General features: G+C 36.3%; 1 protein-coding gene across 1 annotated transcript in view; it reads left to right on the top strand.

Annotated features, from left to right (window-relative positions):
• Nucleotides 1–16,534, top strand: part of DCC (DCC netrin 1 receptor) — a 1,043,477-nt gene that overhangs the window by 729,379 nt on the left and 297,564 nt on the right. The window contains exon 9 of the mRNA XM_075993861.1: nt 10,663–10,817. Within this exon, the coding sequence (XP_075849976.1) occupies nt 10,663–10,817 (155 nt within the window). The remainder of the gene's footprint in view (nt 1–10,662; nt 10,818–16,534) is intronic.

Genomic DNA, 16,534 nt, shown 5'->3' with positions numbered 1-16,534 from the left:
CTCATGTAAGTTTATTTAGCTCCTTAACACAATAGCTTTCTAAAGGTAGTGGATTTAACATTTGCTTCAGATTAGCAATAACTTTGTCAGGCAAATTGCCCCAGCTTGGATGATCATTAATCTGTCTGACTGGTTAATGGTGTCAATGATGCAAATGCCATATTTAACATTTTTTTTAATCCAGCTCCTTGGGGTGCTTTTATTCCATAAGTTAGAGAGGAGCATAAATTCCCAAACCTGAATGCTAGAATTCACGGTGAAGTATTTGCTTTACGGATACCCAACTACCCCTCCTTGTACCTAAGAATCATTAAAACTAAAAGTACACTTTGAGATCTTAGTCTAACTTCCTGCTACTTAATCATTTAGGGATACTTGCTCAGGGGAGGGGGGATTCTCAAGCTTAAGGCCATAGATTCGGCATCAACTGTGATAACAAGCATTCATTGGGCGCTGACTGTGCCAGACATCAGGGTAAGCATCTTACATAAATTATCTTTTTTTAAAAATCCTCATAATAAAGCATTATCCAGATGAGTCTTAAAGAAGTTTACATGTTATACAGCTAGTAAGTAGTAGAACCAGTATTTAATGCAGACCTGAGTCCAAAGCAGGCGTTCTCAATCCTTTTCCCACTTTGCTCTATTAGTGGATTAACCTAGAAAAGAACTAAGCATTCTTGATATTAATAGAATTACGATACTCCTTTCTTTTAAACATTTCTTTCCAATAATTTTCTGATTCAATGGCTAAGTTGACTTGCGCCATTTATTAACCATTATTAAAACATACTAGTTTAATGAAGTAAAAACATGAAGTTTTTATATGTAAAAGAACATTATACCTCCAATTTAATAATGTAAGCCTGCTTATGGATTGCGACACAGTATAGCTAAAAGGTTAAGGCTCTGTGGCTGTGGAACTGAACTATCTGGGTTTGAGTCCTGGCTCAGAATTTTACCTGCCTTGTGCCAATTACTGGTGACTTTTTATTTCTCATGTAGCATAAGAATAGCACCTGATGTGTGAGGTGATGGGTATTAAATGAATTCAAGAAAAAATGCCTAAAACAGTGTTCTTTGCCTGGTGCACTGAAAGCACTCAATTCTTGTGAGTAAGTGCCATGTACAAATCGTTGTGTGAATTGTAAATTAAAATAACTGAAATCCAGGAGTGTTTCCTAACCCTTATTTAGAAGGTACTTTATTACTTTCACAAACATTAACCCATTTGATCGTCAGATAAGGTAGTTATGATAATTTCCATTTTATAGATGAGCATACCTGACTCTATTCAGAAAGACTAAAAAATACTGCCTAAAAAATTACACAAGTAGTAAATATTAGAACCAGGATTTATATGCAAGGTTTCTAGTCCAGTGATCTTTTCACTGTGCCACACAATGTAAAAGATATTTTCCTAAAAGAGCTATATATAAAGCACGGTAGGAGTTAGAAGAGAGAATTAAAACCCTTTTATGGGCATCATACAGTTTAATCCTCATAATAACACTGTAAGGTAGGCAGATAAGGGACTGGTATCTTCGTTTTGCAAGTGAAGCAGAGAAGGCTCCAAGATAGCCCCTGACTTGCTCAAGGTCACACGCTATTCTGTGGCAGAACAAAGGCTGGGCTAGGTTCTTCCAACTTGCAGCAATGTATGCTTTATGTCGCTTTATGCTGCCTCAGAGAACCTCTGCTCACTGCTCAGGATTAGAGACCAGCTTTTTATGATTGACATGGAGAATTCATTTTAGAATTTACTGTGCACTACATTCTCAACATGGTGCTTACATATTCTCCCCCTGTTCTCCAGAGTTGAAGACTCTGTGGCTGATGGAGCCTTCTACCCATGAGGGAGTATATGTGATAGAGAGAGAACAAGACTCAGAATGCAAAGCACCACACTCTGGTTGTGGCTTAAAGTTAGTCTTCCCCTCAGAGCCTCAGTTTGCTTCTCTGTAAAATGCAAGCCCTTCCCCTCTACCTCCAAATGGACTTAACTCGTCACATGAGAGAAAAGTGATTTTATTCTTCCAAAGGACTTAACTACATATTGAGAAATGAAACAAGCCATCTATAAATGTCACATATAAATGAACAACTGGTTACTCATTGACACAACAAATATCGAATGTGAGTTGACTGTGTGTCCAGCACTATATTGGAAATAGTAGAGAACTCAGCAGTTTTTATGGAAGAAGTTTAATTTTCTTGGTATTATCATACCTACCAATGCATATATAACTGCACACTGAGTTAAGAGCTCTAGTGGAAAGAAACATGCTTTTGGTAGAGAATTGAAGAAATGTGCACATGGCATCTATGCTGTAATCAGATTTGCATTCGGAAAGGATGCCAGGCTGGAGAATGAGATTTAGACCAGGGCTCAGCCAGGTGGGTGCCAGAAGCCACTTGGCAGGCTTTTGCAGAAGACCAGGCAAGAGATGACAGTGGCTTGGGCCAAGGGTGTGTTAGTGGGGATATGGAGCAGTGAAGATATTTGAGAGATATTCAGGGGGGCAAAATTGACAGAACCAGGTGATATATTGTTCATGAATGGTAAGGGAGAGGAGTTGGCAAGTATAGTCCCTGGCATATTTCAGTGGAGGGATGGTGGTACAATTCACAAAGATTAGGATGCTGGAAAAGGCCCAGGTTTGAGAATGAAGATCACAAATTCAGTTTCAGACAAGTTGTGTTTGAGATACCTTTACAACATTCAAATGGGAATGTCAAGAAAGGCCTTGCAAATAGAAATCTGGTGCTCAGAGGAGAAATTTAATGCATAGATATATCAGGAATTTGTCAGTATATGGATGGTCACTGCAGCTATACAAGGATAAGATTCCCCATTGGGAAAAAACAGAATGAGAAGAGGGCCCAGAACTAAGTTATAATTATTGTGTGGACAGAGGCTGAAACTAAACAAAACAAATAATTTGAGACCAAAACCTATTTCCCTGCAAAAGTATAGCTTTTTATTTGCTGTTACAGTAGCTATTTGCTATGTAAATAGTGTTTTGAATGTATACTAGATGCTGAGGCAGAGATTATATTAAAGCAAATTTTTAAAATGTCTGTTCCGAGATCTATCCTTTTTAAGAAGTCAAGAAAAAAATTTTAACCAAAATTTAGCAAAAATACTTCTGACTAAGAAGACAATCTCTAATCCCTATTATATTTTATCTAGCAGTGAATCATCTCAAAAACCTTCTTTTCCTCTAAGATAGTACTGATTCCAAAACCTATTGTTCTAGTGTAATACAGAACATGCCATTTGGGTGGTTGTTTTTGCCATCACTTTGAGCCCTATTCTATTAAACACCATATTTCAGTTTTAAAATCGTGTCATTGCTATTACATGCTTGCATTTATTAAAGAAATAAAAATGAAAGTGAGCATATGAAAAGGAGATTCTAAAAATCTTTCCATTAAGAAAAACATAACTAACAATCTTTCCCTACAAAGGAACATTACTGTAACTCTCTTTGATACAATTAGATATTTGACACCTCAAAATAGCATTTGTTGCTCAACTCACAATTGTAACTAAATAGTAACACCCTGATGCACTTAGGGGAGATAATAAGTATTTACTTAAAATGTATGCTAAAGACTTGTTACAAATGATCCACTAAGAAGCAGGATCATTTTTAATCAGTAAACTCTACCTCTGAAACGTAAAAACAGAAGTACTGAATTCAGCTACAACACACACACACACACACACACACACACACACGTGCAGTGAGAAATAAAGAGAGCAAGAGACAGAGCTAGAGAGTGAGAGAGACAGAGAGAGAGAGAGAGAGAGAGAGAGAGAGAGAGAGAGAGAGAGAGAGAGAGAGAGAGATATTATTTTCTATTCCCAGTAAAGCATATTAAAGTAGTAAGGTTTCTTTGAGTAGATCCCATTTTCTCAGTTTTCAAATAATGAAATCAAGACCTAGAAAGGTGAAGTGACATGCCAAGGATGACCCAAGTAAATTGAGATGAAAAATGGAATAGAATCCAACTCTCTAGGCATTTCTAACATCACACTATGTGTAGATTTTATGTAATTATTCTCTTAAAATGTTCACATTTATTTATGCATTCATTTAAAAATTATGAGCCCCAGCAACATAGCTATTTTTTATACTCAGCAGATATATACCCTGAGTGTGAATAAAATATGAATATAATATAGCTTCTCTTTTAAAATAATTTACAATTGCATCCAAGAGACAGGCATATCCATTAATACAATGTGAAATGTGCTACTTTATACTAGATGTATAAACCGAGAGCAAAGAAAACACAGAGAGCATTTAATGCTTCTGGAATGGGACACGATGGTAGAAATGCTTCAGGCAGAAGATTTCATTTGAATTGGGTTCAAATTAGATTTCATTTGAAACAAGCTTTTGCCATACTGAGAAGTGTGAGTTGGAGAAAGTAACTGCAGGACAATTGAAATGAAACTAAAAATAGAGGAGGACAGACTGAGAAAAGGCAGAGAGGTGGACATGGTGTCTTTGGGTCTTATTCCAAGGGAGTGAGATTGGATTAACCATAGAATGACAGCCAGCACAAGGTTATGGGAATGGAGTTAACAGCTTCTGTACTTTTGTGAATAAAAATAGGAAACTGGGAAGACTGATGACAAAACCTTAGGAAAAGCTAATATCTTGATGCAATACATTTGAAGCACAAACTAGAGCAGGGACCAGTTCCAGGCATGGGAGAATATAACCTAACCAGAGTTAGGTTTCAGTGCAGTGCACACAAGGTGCATTCCATACCACCATGCCTGGCTTTATGACTCAAAATGTGTCAGTGCTTAAGAAGAGTTACACTGACTGATCTCAGCAAAGCAGCAGCATTCTTGTAACTGGGTCAGAGTGCATGCTGTTGGAACATAAACAGTTATTCTCCAAGATACCTTAACCAGGTAACCCAAAGTATCTAAAACAAGACTTTACAGGAAATAAATGCTTCTTGTTTTATTGGTTTTTTTTTTTAATTTTTAATTATTTTGAGTACATAGTAGTTGTATAGGTTGATAGGATAAGAAATACTTCTTCTTCTCGGCCGGGCGCAGTGGCTCACGCCTGTAATCCTAGCTCTCTGGGAGGCTGAGGTGGGCGGATTGCTTGAGGTCAGGAGTTCAAAACCAGCCTGAGCAAGAGCGAGACCCCATCTCTACTATAAATAGAAAGAAATTAATTGGCCAACTGATATGTATATAAAAAATTAGCCGGGCATGGTGGCGCATGCCTGTAGTCCCAGCTACTCGGGAGGCTGAGGCAGAAGGATCGCTCAAGCCCAGGAGTTTGAGGTTGCTGTGAGCTAGGCTGACGCCACGGCACTCACTCTAGCCTGGACAACAAAGCGAGACTCTGTCTCAAAAAAAAAAAAAAGAAAAAAAAAAAAAAGAAATACTTCTTCTTAACTAACTCTTTGTAGTTTCCTTGTAAAGGTCAAAGAGAGCAAGTTGCCTACAGTTTTCTCAGCCAGCAGAAAGAGTCAGACTTTGTATATTTGATGCTCTTTGTGGATTTTCAATGAGTGAATTTACAGTGAATGGATTCTAGAAGGCACAGGTGACTTGTGCCCTTTACTTCAGTGAGCTTATTCTGAATTTGCCTGAACCCCACACTACCAACTCAGAGTTAAGGGAGAAGAAGTGATATGAAGGAGCTTTGTCTGGCAATATATCTGCTGTGACTAACCATGGTTCTGAGTTCTGTGTATTTGAAGGGCAATTATGTCTTAGTATTCCTAGGAGAAACCTTTGTTGAGAGGCAAGAGGCCTGGGTCCCTGCTGCCTTCTTGGGGTAGTTGGCACGGTGACAGGTAGAAACCCCAACACAGGAATTGGGCAAATTTTCACACCCACTATTCTCTTTTCTTCAGATCCCAGTGTGCTTATCTGCCCATTTACAGAGCCTAGACTAGAGTGAGAAGAGAGAACATCCTTAATTACTAACTGCTTCCAAGTGGCGATGATGGGGATTTTAACTACTTTAGGTGACTGGCATTGTTCTATCATGGGACCAGAGAAACTCAGCATAATAAACTGCTCTTCCAAACTCAAATGTTACTCCTCCTTGGGAAGTGGTTTGTGATGTTCTGTTTATAGCTATTAGAGCCTAAGAAAGGTGATCAAAAACCTCCTGGGATCTTAAGCTGAGCAAATCTGTGATGGACAACATGGCAGGAAATGCCATTTTCCCAGAATGCTTTTGAGTCCCTTTAGCAGTTTGATGTCACCCCAGTAGGACGCAGGGAAGCAAAACAGCAGGTTGGCAGCAGAAGCTCAGACACCAGTGGGGACACCAGATATCACAGGGCTGTCGAGCTGTGCTGTGGAGCTCAAGGAACTTCTATTCCTTCTGGAGTCTGCCAGTAAAGACCCAGCCCCTAGAAAATATTATTATTTTCATTATTGGAATTTGGTCAATAGCTCTAGTTATGATCACCTTTTTTGTGTGTTAACGTATCTCTGCAAACAAAATTAATATGATAGAAAATATCAATAAAGGTTTTTTTGTGGCAGTTTCCAAGATCAGTGAAACCTATTTATATAGTCTTTCCTTATGATTTTACCTCCCAATTTTTCTCCTCAGATTCCCACTTCTAAATATTTTGTGCAAAAGTACCCTTCTTGGAATCAAGAGCATTTATTTTTTATGAAGCTGTGGTGGTATTTTGTTATTATAATAAAATAACAGTGGCAACAGCCATTTATTGAAGACTGCATTGAGTATCAAGAGCCATGCTTAGTGCTTTGGATGTTTTATATGCAGCATCTCACTTAACTCTTTCAGATACTGTGACATAAACATTTTTATAGCACCTCTGTTGCATTTGAGAAATCCAGAGCTCAGATAAGTTAATGTGAAGGCCAAGAATAACCAACCCCCATGACTTACTGCAGTCCTAAATCCACTCCATAGTAGTCTCCATAGCATTGTGATGCAAACTTACTTTGACACTATAAACAGATTTCTGAAGAGTGGCACATAAAATGTAAATGTTTAGATTATACCATTGTTTAAAATCATTAAGAACCTACATTGAAGAAACTCATGGTCAACCCAGGGCAGTACCAGCACATCATGGTTAGAGGAAGAGCCATAGAGTTGTCTTGAAGGTGCATTTGCAGAACAAGCTCAGGGTGTTTGCTTAGATCGTATTTTACAGATCAATACCATCAGAGCACTTTCTAAAGACACTTTATTCACACTTTATATAAGAATGAGGAAATATCAATTGTTTATGTCAATGAATGTGTTTTTCTTGACTATTTTTAATTTGGGATACTTTTTGGAGGCCGATGGAGATTATAAAAACCTAAAACTCTCTTCCCCATTATAAAGTCCAGAATCCTCTTTTACATGTTAAGTGATATTTTCATTATGTGATCTTGGACATTCTTACCTGGGCATGTCCAGATTTCCTTGCCTCTTTTTCCTTTGAAGAATGCCTGTTCAAAAGGTGGTGGCCAGCATGACCTGAACACAGTTATTTCATCCAAATTATTTAGTTCTTATAAGAATAATGTCAATTATGAACATGTCTTTACTTAGACATACCCAAGAAGTTTGACATGCAAATCTGACCTTTGACAACAATGTTGCCTGAAGGCCTAGATAAGGCTATATGAAATGACTCCAAACAGATTTTAGACAAACTCATTCCCTGAGTAGTTTCTAAACAAGGCACATTGTTCCTTCTTACCTTTTAGGACCTCATGTCTTCTACCCAAAGTTCCCATGATCCAAATAGGTCCCTTGTTTTTCCAATGTAATTGAATGATATCAATCCCGTATTTAGAGGAAGAAGTTCCAGATTTCATTAACTGTGATCCCCACTACCTGTGAGTCCTTCAATACTGGATTTACAAGAGGAAGCTCCAGATTTCATTAACTATGATACCTATTACCTGTGAGTCCTCTGAATCAATCATGTTGTTTCTCTAAATCTCACTCTGTATCTGTAATGATAATAAAACCATCCTATCTACATCAAAGTGTTATATGAGGCACCATATATAACAATTTTCTGCTGGAAGACAATGGAAAATTCCCTAAGATGGAAAATTCCCTATATCCATGTGCTTAATCTCCTAGAGCTACATACAGCAAGGCATACAATTTGATTACAATGGTGTTCTTTCAAAAAGCAACTTGCTGGCCTAAGTTAGTTTGGTAGACTAGGAGAAGTGTGATATGTGCTTTATGGGAGCATTATCTGATGCTTCCTATCCTCACCTACTTTAGGTTACTATTGAATCCCACCCAGATCCCTCCCTTGTTAAAGTCAACATTCAACCTTTCAGCAACTTAACACTGCATATGTAAAAGAATTTCTAAACTTCTGGCTCTATCTATATCCTTACAGGGTGCTTTTTCTCTATTGTGCAAAATATAGATTGTAGAATATTTACAATTTTCACAAGATTTAAGTGTAAAGTTCTGTGGCATTAAGTGCTACCGTTGCCACCATCTGTATGCAGAACTTTTTCATCTTCTCCAACTAAAATGCTATACTCATTAAACACCACATTCCCATTCTCACCCACCCACCCCCAGCCCCTGGCAACCACTCGGGATAAATATTTTAATTACAGCCCTAAGTGGACACAAAGGTACTACAGTAATAGGGTATTGGGCAGGTGGGAGGGGGGAGGAGGTGGGTATATACATATATAATGAGTGAGATGTACACCATCTGGGGGATGGTCATGCTGGAGACTCAGACTTGTGGGGGGAGGGGGGAAAGGGCATTTATTGAAACCTTAAAATCTGTACCCCCATAATATGCCAAAAAAAATAAATAAATAAAATAAAACATCTTTGAAAGATGAAAAAAAATTACAGCCAATTAAATCCCCTTGGCATATGCAGGGGATTGGTTCCAGGACCACCCACCTATTACACACTGGCCTATTACTGAATGTATGCATACTAAAATCCCCCAGTCTGCCCTGGGGAAGCCTCCTGTAAGAAAAATCAACCCTCAGTATATGCAGGTTTTGTATTCCAAGAATACTGTATTTTCCATCCGCATTTGGTTGAAAAAAAAAAAAAAAACACTTAAAAGTGGACCAGCGCAGTTCAAACCTGTGATGTTCAAAGGTCAAGTGTACTAGCATACTAAAATAGTGCCAATGGCTATAACAAATAAGCCCTAAAATATATGATGGCTCAAAGCTATTTCTCACTCTGTAAGGTATAAAAAGGATGTTTCTGATTGATAGGTGATGTGTTTCATAACTCTTCTTCTGAATTCTTGCAAATTTTGACCCTTCTTTCGTCAATATATGGCTTCCAAGGTCACCATGCTTGTCTACTCCATGCCAACAGGTGAAGAAAGAGAACATGGATGATTACCCATGTGTACTTTCTCTGGGGCCAGGTCTGGAATTGGCACACATCACATACATTCAAACTCATTGATTACACCCAGTCACATTGTCACAAAGGAAGGCTGGGAAGTATAGTCTAGCACATGAAGAAGAAGAAATTTGGCGTTTGACAATGAGCCAGCCAGTCTCTGACATAGCAGCCATATTACCAGTGTACTTATGCCCAGGAATCACCATTCATGCACTTGAGAACTTTTGTTTGTATTTTTCTTCTTGAAAAGCTAATTTCCCCTGGTAGGAAAAACATTGCACTTTAAATATCTCCAAAAGCAAAACAAAACTGAATGGCAAAATTAAAATGTACATACAATTTTGCTGAAAGGCAAGAGATATTATCTAGAAATGGAAACCTTAGGAAACAATTCACAATCTCAAGAGTTCCTTCTTCACTCCGTTTAATCAATCATATTGTAGGGGACAATGAGGATATCTAGAATATCTAGAAAGTCTAGAATCGTTATGTGTCGTTAAAGAATATTCTAATAGTTATCATTTCTTAAATGTCAGCATTCATTTCTATAGGGTTTTTCTTCTGTTAATATGCACTGTAAACCCCACGATGATCAGCCTATTAATTCATTTGTTTGCAACACTGAGGAAGTTTGTAATTGGTAAATGTATGGAACACATGAAGATGTGGCTTGAAAAGCAAGGCAAGCAGACGTGTGTTAGTTTCTCTTCACGGGAAAGGAATGTACTTCCTTTCACTAATTGCACTTAAAGTAACCACAGGAGCTCAAGCTCCATACATAGAAACACTTAGCATCTGCGTTTTCTTTTCATACAATGAAAGAAAATACATAAATGCATTTGTTGGCAATACTGACAAAGACCAATTTGTAGAGTAATTGAAACCTTGATTTCTGTCATTAGCCGGATGTTTACAAAATGCATCTTCCTGTCTACATCCCAGATGTTTCTTCCTATTTTAATAGCTCTTTGTTTGTCATGAGTTTTGAATTCTAAATTGTAAAGTGTCAAGGAAAAAAGACGTTAGTTTGCAAGTTTCATGGAGAATGATATAAGCTTAAACTCCCCAGAAACCTTGCAATATTTATTTTTAGGTCCTTTGAGTTAGTTTATTTCCCAGAGTAAGCCTCAGAGGTCTTGCATTGTGTTCTAGCATCAACGTTAAATGAGTTAGCAACCTTTTGGTTTACCTCACTACTCTGGCACATCAAGTAAAAGTTTTGGCTAAAAATATTCATTTTGGAATAATCTTTCTGTGCAACTTTGATTTCCCAGGGAACGAGCATTGAATACAACCCAACCTGGGTCTCTTCAGCTCACTGTGGGAAACCTGAAGCCAGAAGCCATGTACACCTTCCGTGTTGTGGCGTACAATGAGTGGGGACCAGGAGAGAGTTCTCAGCCCATCAAGGTGGCTACTCAGCCTGAATGTGAGTATGGAAAGGGAAGGGCGATATTTCGAAAGTATTTATTTTCTTCTGCAATACCCTTGAATCCATTCATAGAACTTTTTGGAGGTGACAAAATGGAAGAAAGATTTTTTTAAGGCACTTACATATGTAACTCCTTTCAATTTTAAGGATTTTTAAAAGTAAAATAACCTTTTAACAGAAGGGCCTCCTCATATAGGCAATGTTTCCATAATGGCAAATGAACAACCATAAAGGCTAAATCCATCCATACAGTCTATATATTCATTTTCTAAGAAAGCGATTAACTCTGCCTAATAGTATTTCAACATCATCATCATCATCATCATCATCCTGGGTTTCAGCCTCCTCCACTGATTTTTAAAATTTTCTGAGTTTTTCTATGACAAGTGTAACATCAAAGGTAAAAGAACAATGGCATGGACCTTCTAAACACAGGGACTTATTTAAAACTTGAACATGTACTACATGTCCTCAAGAAGCCACCAAAAGTAAACCAAGACTGGAGGATTGTAGGAGATAACCTCTATTGAGCAATCTCACTGTCCTCTAACTTGGAACACTGTATCAAGCTACTTAATCACAAAGTAAAGCAGCTGAATGTTCTTTGACCATGTTATAATTCAATGATTTCTTACTTTTATAAAGGAAGAACTCCAAAATTATATATTTGAAAAAATGTTTTGGTCGCTTATAAAATTTTGGTTTCCTTTTAAATTTCTAATTTTTTTATTTTTAAAAATTGTCTACTAATGAGTCATTTGCCACTTTATTTTGTCTAAATTTTTAAAAAATTATAATCTAAAATCTGAAGGCAGTGAATGGCTACTTGTAACAAACTGCCTTATTTTAGATACCTAAATTGCATCTACTTCCTTTTTCTTAAATTTATAATGCTATTTTGTTTGCATTCTTCTTTGTTTTATGTAAAACTGTATTTAACTTCAAAATCACCTGATATACCTTTTGAAAGAAGGTGAAGCAAAGATTAGAAATCATTTAATCAGTAAATGTGAGATAATGGTCTTGGTAGGATTGGATTATTTAAATCACCATGTTAAAGAAGAGAGAACAGGAGATGCAGTCTGGGCACTGGTTTGTGCTATAATCTTGACAAAATCTCCATTCTTTCTTCTACTTGGCCAAGGCTACAGAGACAAGATGACAACAAATGCAAATAAAGCATTAATTGGGGAGAGGGAAGAAGGCTAAGCCATATAAGCAGTGCAAACAAATGTTTGCCTCAAAGAGATAAAACCTCACATGGCAACTTCAAAAGCATAGTAATGTTCAGGTTTCAGATAATTATTAGGAAATGCAAGCTCTCAGGCAGGACCAGCTACATAATTTGCAGGACCCAGTGCAAAATGAAAATGCAGGAGCACCTTGTTAAAAATTATTAATAATTACAGGAGAGCTATAAGCAGAACATTAAGTCACTCTCCATGTAGGATCCTTCTACACATGAGGCCATGTGCAACATCACCAGTGATACATGCCCATGAAGCTGACTGTGCTCCCAGGTGTCTATCCTTGAGAATGTTTCATTGCTGTATGGATTTAAATCACTAGATAATGCCAATTTTTACTCCACAATGGCTATATTAACATTCGAGCCATGCATTTCTTCATAGACTTATTCTTCAAAGATCATATTTAATCAATAACTTGTATGAATATTTGGTATTTTAAATCAATAATGTTTGGTCAAAATATATATTTTAATGGTATATGCCATTTTATATACAGACCAACAGTTAAAAAAATTTAAAAAATCTATAAAGAAAAGTTCTTATTCTATTTTCTAACATGGGATCTTAAACTTTAAAAGCATGTTGATTTTCTAAAGATTAAATTATATGCAAAATAAGATTACATTTCCATGAACTATTCGAATTTTTCTCTACCTAATTCTAAAATTATCCTACAATTGTTTTAATGTACATTTGAGGGCTGCTTGGCCATAATTATATTGCATTTCTGATCAAAATCCTGGTTATTCAGCCTTGTTTTCTAAGATGGCCAACATTTTTTTTTCTTTGATCAATATTATTGTTTCTAAGCATCCAACTTAAAAGAAAAAGCCATTTCCAGCTTCTTAAAATTTTTTCTTTTTTTAAAAAAATGCCAGTATTTTCAAGCCAAGGGGTAATAAAATATTTTCCTTAGTGACATTAGCAACAATCAATACCTCATTTCATTAAAAAAAACAAAAAAACTTACTCATGATATAACATAATCTCCCATTTTAATATAATTAATTTAAAAAATTAGAGCTACTGATTATTTGTATCACACAGATGGCCATAACTTTGTAAAATACAAACAATGACATGATTCAGTTGGTGGATATGTTTAGTGAACATTCGCTATGTTCCTAACACTGTTCCAGGGTATCTGAGGCATGTTAGAAAGTATATGTGTATAATGAAGTAGCACTACTTATGATCCCATGAGTTTTGGGGGAAAACAAATTCTAAATTTGTTAGAATTTTGGGGAAAACATATTCTAAATATGTAACAATAATAAACCACCTCAAGTAAAGGAACTTATAAGAAATTGTTAAATGGAATACAAACAATCTAAGTCTGAGATTTTCTCCTGGGCCCACTTACCTGTGATGGCTGCGGCATATTACCTAGTTAATTTTTTACACTAGAATCATATTGCATCCATCTCCTCAAATTAGCCCTGCAGTACAAAGACAGCCAGCCACATCTGCGCTTTATATATCAGGCATTGCTCTTCATTCAGAAAGCAGTGTGAAAAATTTGTGCAGAACACCTCATGGGACCCTGGTCTCCATAAGCATTTACTTTGCTTAACAATTAGCATAAATGATATGAAGGTACAAAACAACAACTAAAAGCCTAATTGAATAAAACATGTTGTTTTTGGTATTGTAGACACCTATAAATTCTTTTTTTCTAGAAAACAAAAATGAAGAACCTCTCTGCTTTAGAAACACGATGTAACCTTGACTTTTTTTTTTCTTTCATTAAGGCTGGCAATAACAGCCTTAGAATGATAACCATATTTCAAATGCTTTTAACAATGGCATTGTGTTATTAAATTATCTCCGTTCTTACCAATGTATGGAGTAAGGATTATTTCCTTTGCAGGTCATTGCTTATTGGCACTGTGACTTGATTCTGTTTCATGGAGGATTGTCACTGGATGATTCATCCCTTACTGAGTAGATATGTAGACAGGAACAATAGAGCCTACATAAACAAGACATGCAGAATATCCTCTACAGGTGCAAAACAGTTAGCCAACTCCTTTAATTTATTTTTATTAAGAGTACTGTGTAGCTCACTTGCTGTCTTTATTACAGACTTTAGGGTAAATACATTATATTATCATGACTAATAGGTACTGCTTATGTAGTGCATTTTCTGTTGTTAACATAAAATGCCATGTTGAAAATGTAAAACTATTTCTAGAATAAGGAACACTTCATCTTCTCCAAGCCTGCTCAGTAATACACCAATTGCCTAGGAAGACGGAACATGCCAGAGATCCTTTGCTCCCCTCACCCTTCCCTTTCTTCTCCTTTCTTCTCTTTTCCCTTCTGTATCCTCTCTCCCTCCCTCCCTCCCTTTCTTCCTTCCTTCCTTCTAAGCCCATCATTCCGTCTTTTTAGAGTAAGTGCAAAAGCTGATTTTATTATTTGGCTAGACTATCAGAATTTAGAGGCAAGAGGAGGGAAAAAAAGTGTTTCCATCAATATTTCTCTCTCTGACAAAATGATCTTATCTATTGAAAATGAGTCTCGTCTGGGTATGCATTTGGTTGCTTCTTTTATCACTGTTTTTCCAAATGTGATGTAGTAATTGTACACTAAAATTACATAGCTTTTATACAAATTGAATTTCAAGTTTTTCATATTATTTGAAAATATCAACTCTATTATGAAAACAATATTCTCAAAGAATAAAAACTGATGGAAAATATGTCTGAAATATAAATCAGCCAGCAACTGTTTCTAAAAGTACATACATTTTGTAGTAATCATTTAAAGAGATCAACTACCCAAGATCCAGTTTATGAAATAATCACCCAGAATAGAAAGGCTTGATTTATATGAAGGTTTGTGTCCCCTGATTGTATCTTCCTTTTGCTAAACCCTTGCTCTTTCTCCCCTGGCTTTATGGTATATAATTTCTCCACTGTATTATCGACCAGGATTTAAGTCCCTGCCTGCTTAAGACTTGTCTAATCTTTTCATACCACATGTGGTGAATTTTTGAATTATTATTTGCAGTCCTTTAAGATGCTGTTAAGGCAGTTTAATCACAAAGGATGTTAAAATGGACCACATACTGGCTTGAGGGCTTGCGTTAGAATGAGAAGCCTATTTGCAAGACCACAACTCAATTATCTACAAAAACTCTTTTATATTTAAGAGTTGTAAGTAATATTCTTAGTCTATTATATTCTTTACACTAAAAAGATGAGTGAAAGCAACCCTCCACCAAGTTGGATGGTTTCAGAATATATTATCTAAAGGAATAGCTATATTTGCTTTTTTCCTTTTTTCCTAATTTTTGTTTTAATTCTAAAAGGGCTCTACTTGTATGGTTGTTATGGAGATAACAGAGAAGTTCAAATTACATCGTTGAGTGTTACTACCTGTATCCCAGAACAAATTTCTTAATTATTGAGACCTCAGTTTCCTGAATTATATACTGGAAATATTATTTACCTCTCCTCTTCTTAGTTTGCAAAAATGAAATGTGATAACATATGGAAATCCCTTGGTTCTTGCCTGGCATCTAGTAGTCATTCAATAGAAAATAGTTTCCCGACCCCATAGGATCAAATGAGAGCATAATTCCACGTATCCTGTACTTATAAACCAAGTGGGATATTCACTAGGGTAATCACATGAATAAGGCTAACATAATACCTTATTTACAGTTTGGACCAGGTTTGATTGCTGTACAATCAGTGCATTTATATACTTCGTTGCGTTATCCCTAATTAGCTCCTCCTTACAATTTGGCAGGCTATTATAGATTGGCTTATTCTCTGATTTTGCCTAATGTCCATCTTTGTATCCCTAATACATTTTGAAGTCTTTTGATCAAAAGACACCATATTATCCCATAAAATGTGTCACAGTATTGTCATTTTATAAATACAGTCATGTGTTTTTTAATGATGGGGTTATGTTCTCAGAAATGCATATTAGGTGATTTCAATGTTTTGTGAAGCTCATAGAGTGCACTTACACAAATCTAGATGGTGTAGTCTACTACACACTTAGGCTATACGGTATAGCCTGTTGTTCCCAGGTTACAAACCTTTCCAGATGTTGCTGTACTGAATAAGTAGGTAATTGTAACACAGTGGTAAGTATCTGTGTATCTAAACATATATAAGCATAGAAAAAGTAATGTGTTGTACTAGGATGTTATGATGGCAAGATGGCAAAATATCACTAGAAAATAGGAATTTTTCAACTTCATTATTATCTCGTGGGATGACTTTGGGATATGTGGTCTGTTGTTGGCCAAAAAATTGTAATGCAGCACTTGACTGTGGTAGATTGGTTAAAAGTTCTTGGTAGTATCTAGTTTGTACTTTCTGTGTGGCAGAGATATGAAATATCACTTATATTTATTTTAAGATGATTTTATAAATTAAGCAAACCAAGTTGATCACAGTTCTGTCCAGCTAATTTCTTTTATCATTTGAGCTGCTGGACAAT

This window comes from Microcebus murinus, chromosome 17 (genome assembly GCF_040939455.1).
Source record: "Microcebus murinus isolate Inina chromosome 17, M.murinus_Inina_mat1.0, whole genome shotgun sequence".
In the NCBI taxonomy this organism is placed as follows: domain Eukaryota; kingdom Metazoa; phylum Chordata; class Mammalia; order Primates; family Cheirogaleidae; genus Microcebus; species Microcebus murinus.
This window is presented reverse-complemented; position numbering and strand designations above follow the sequence as displayed.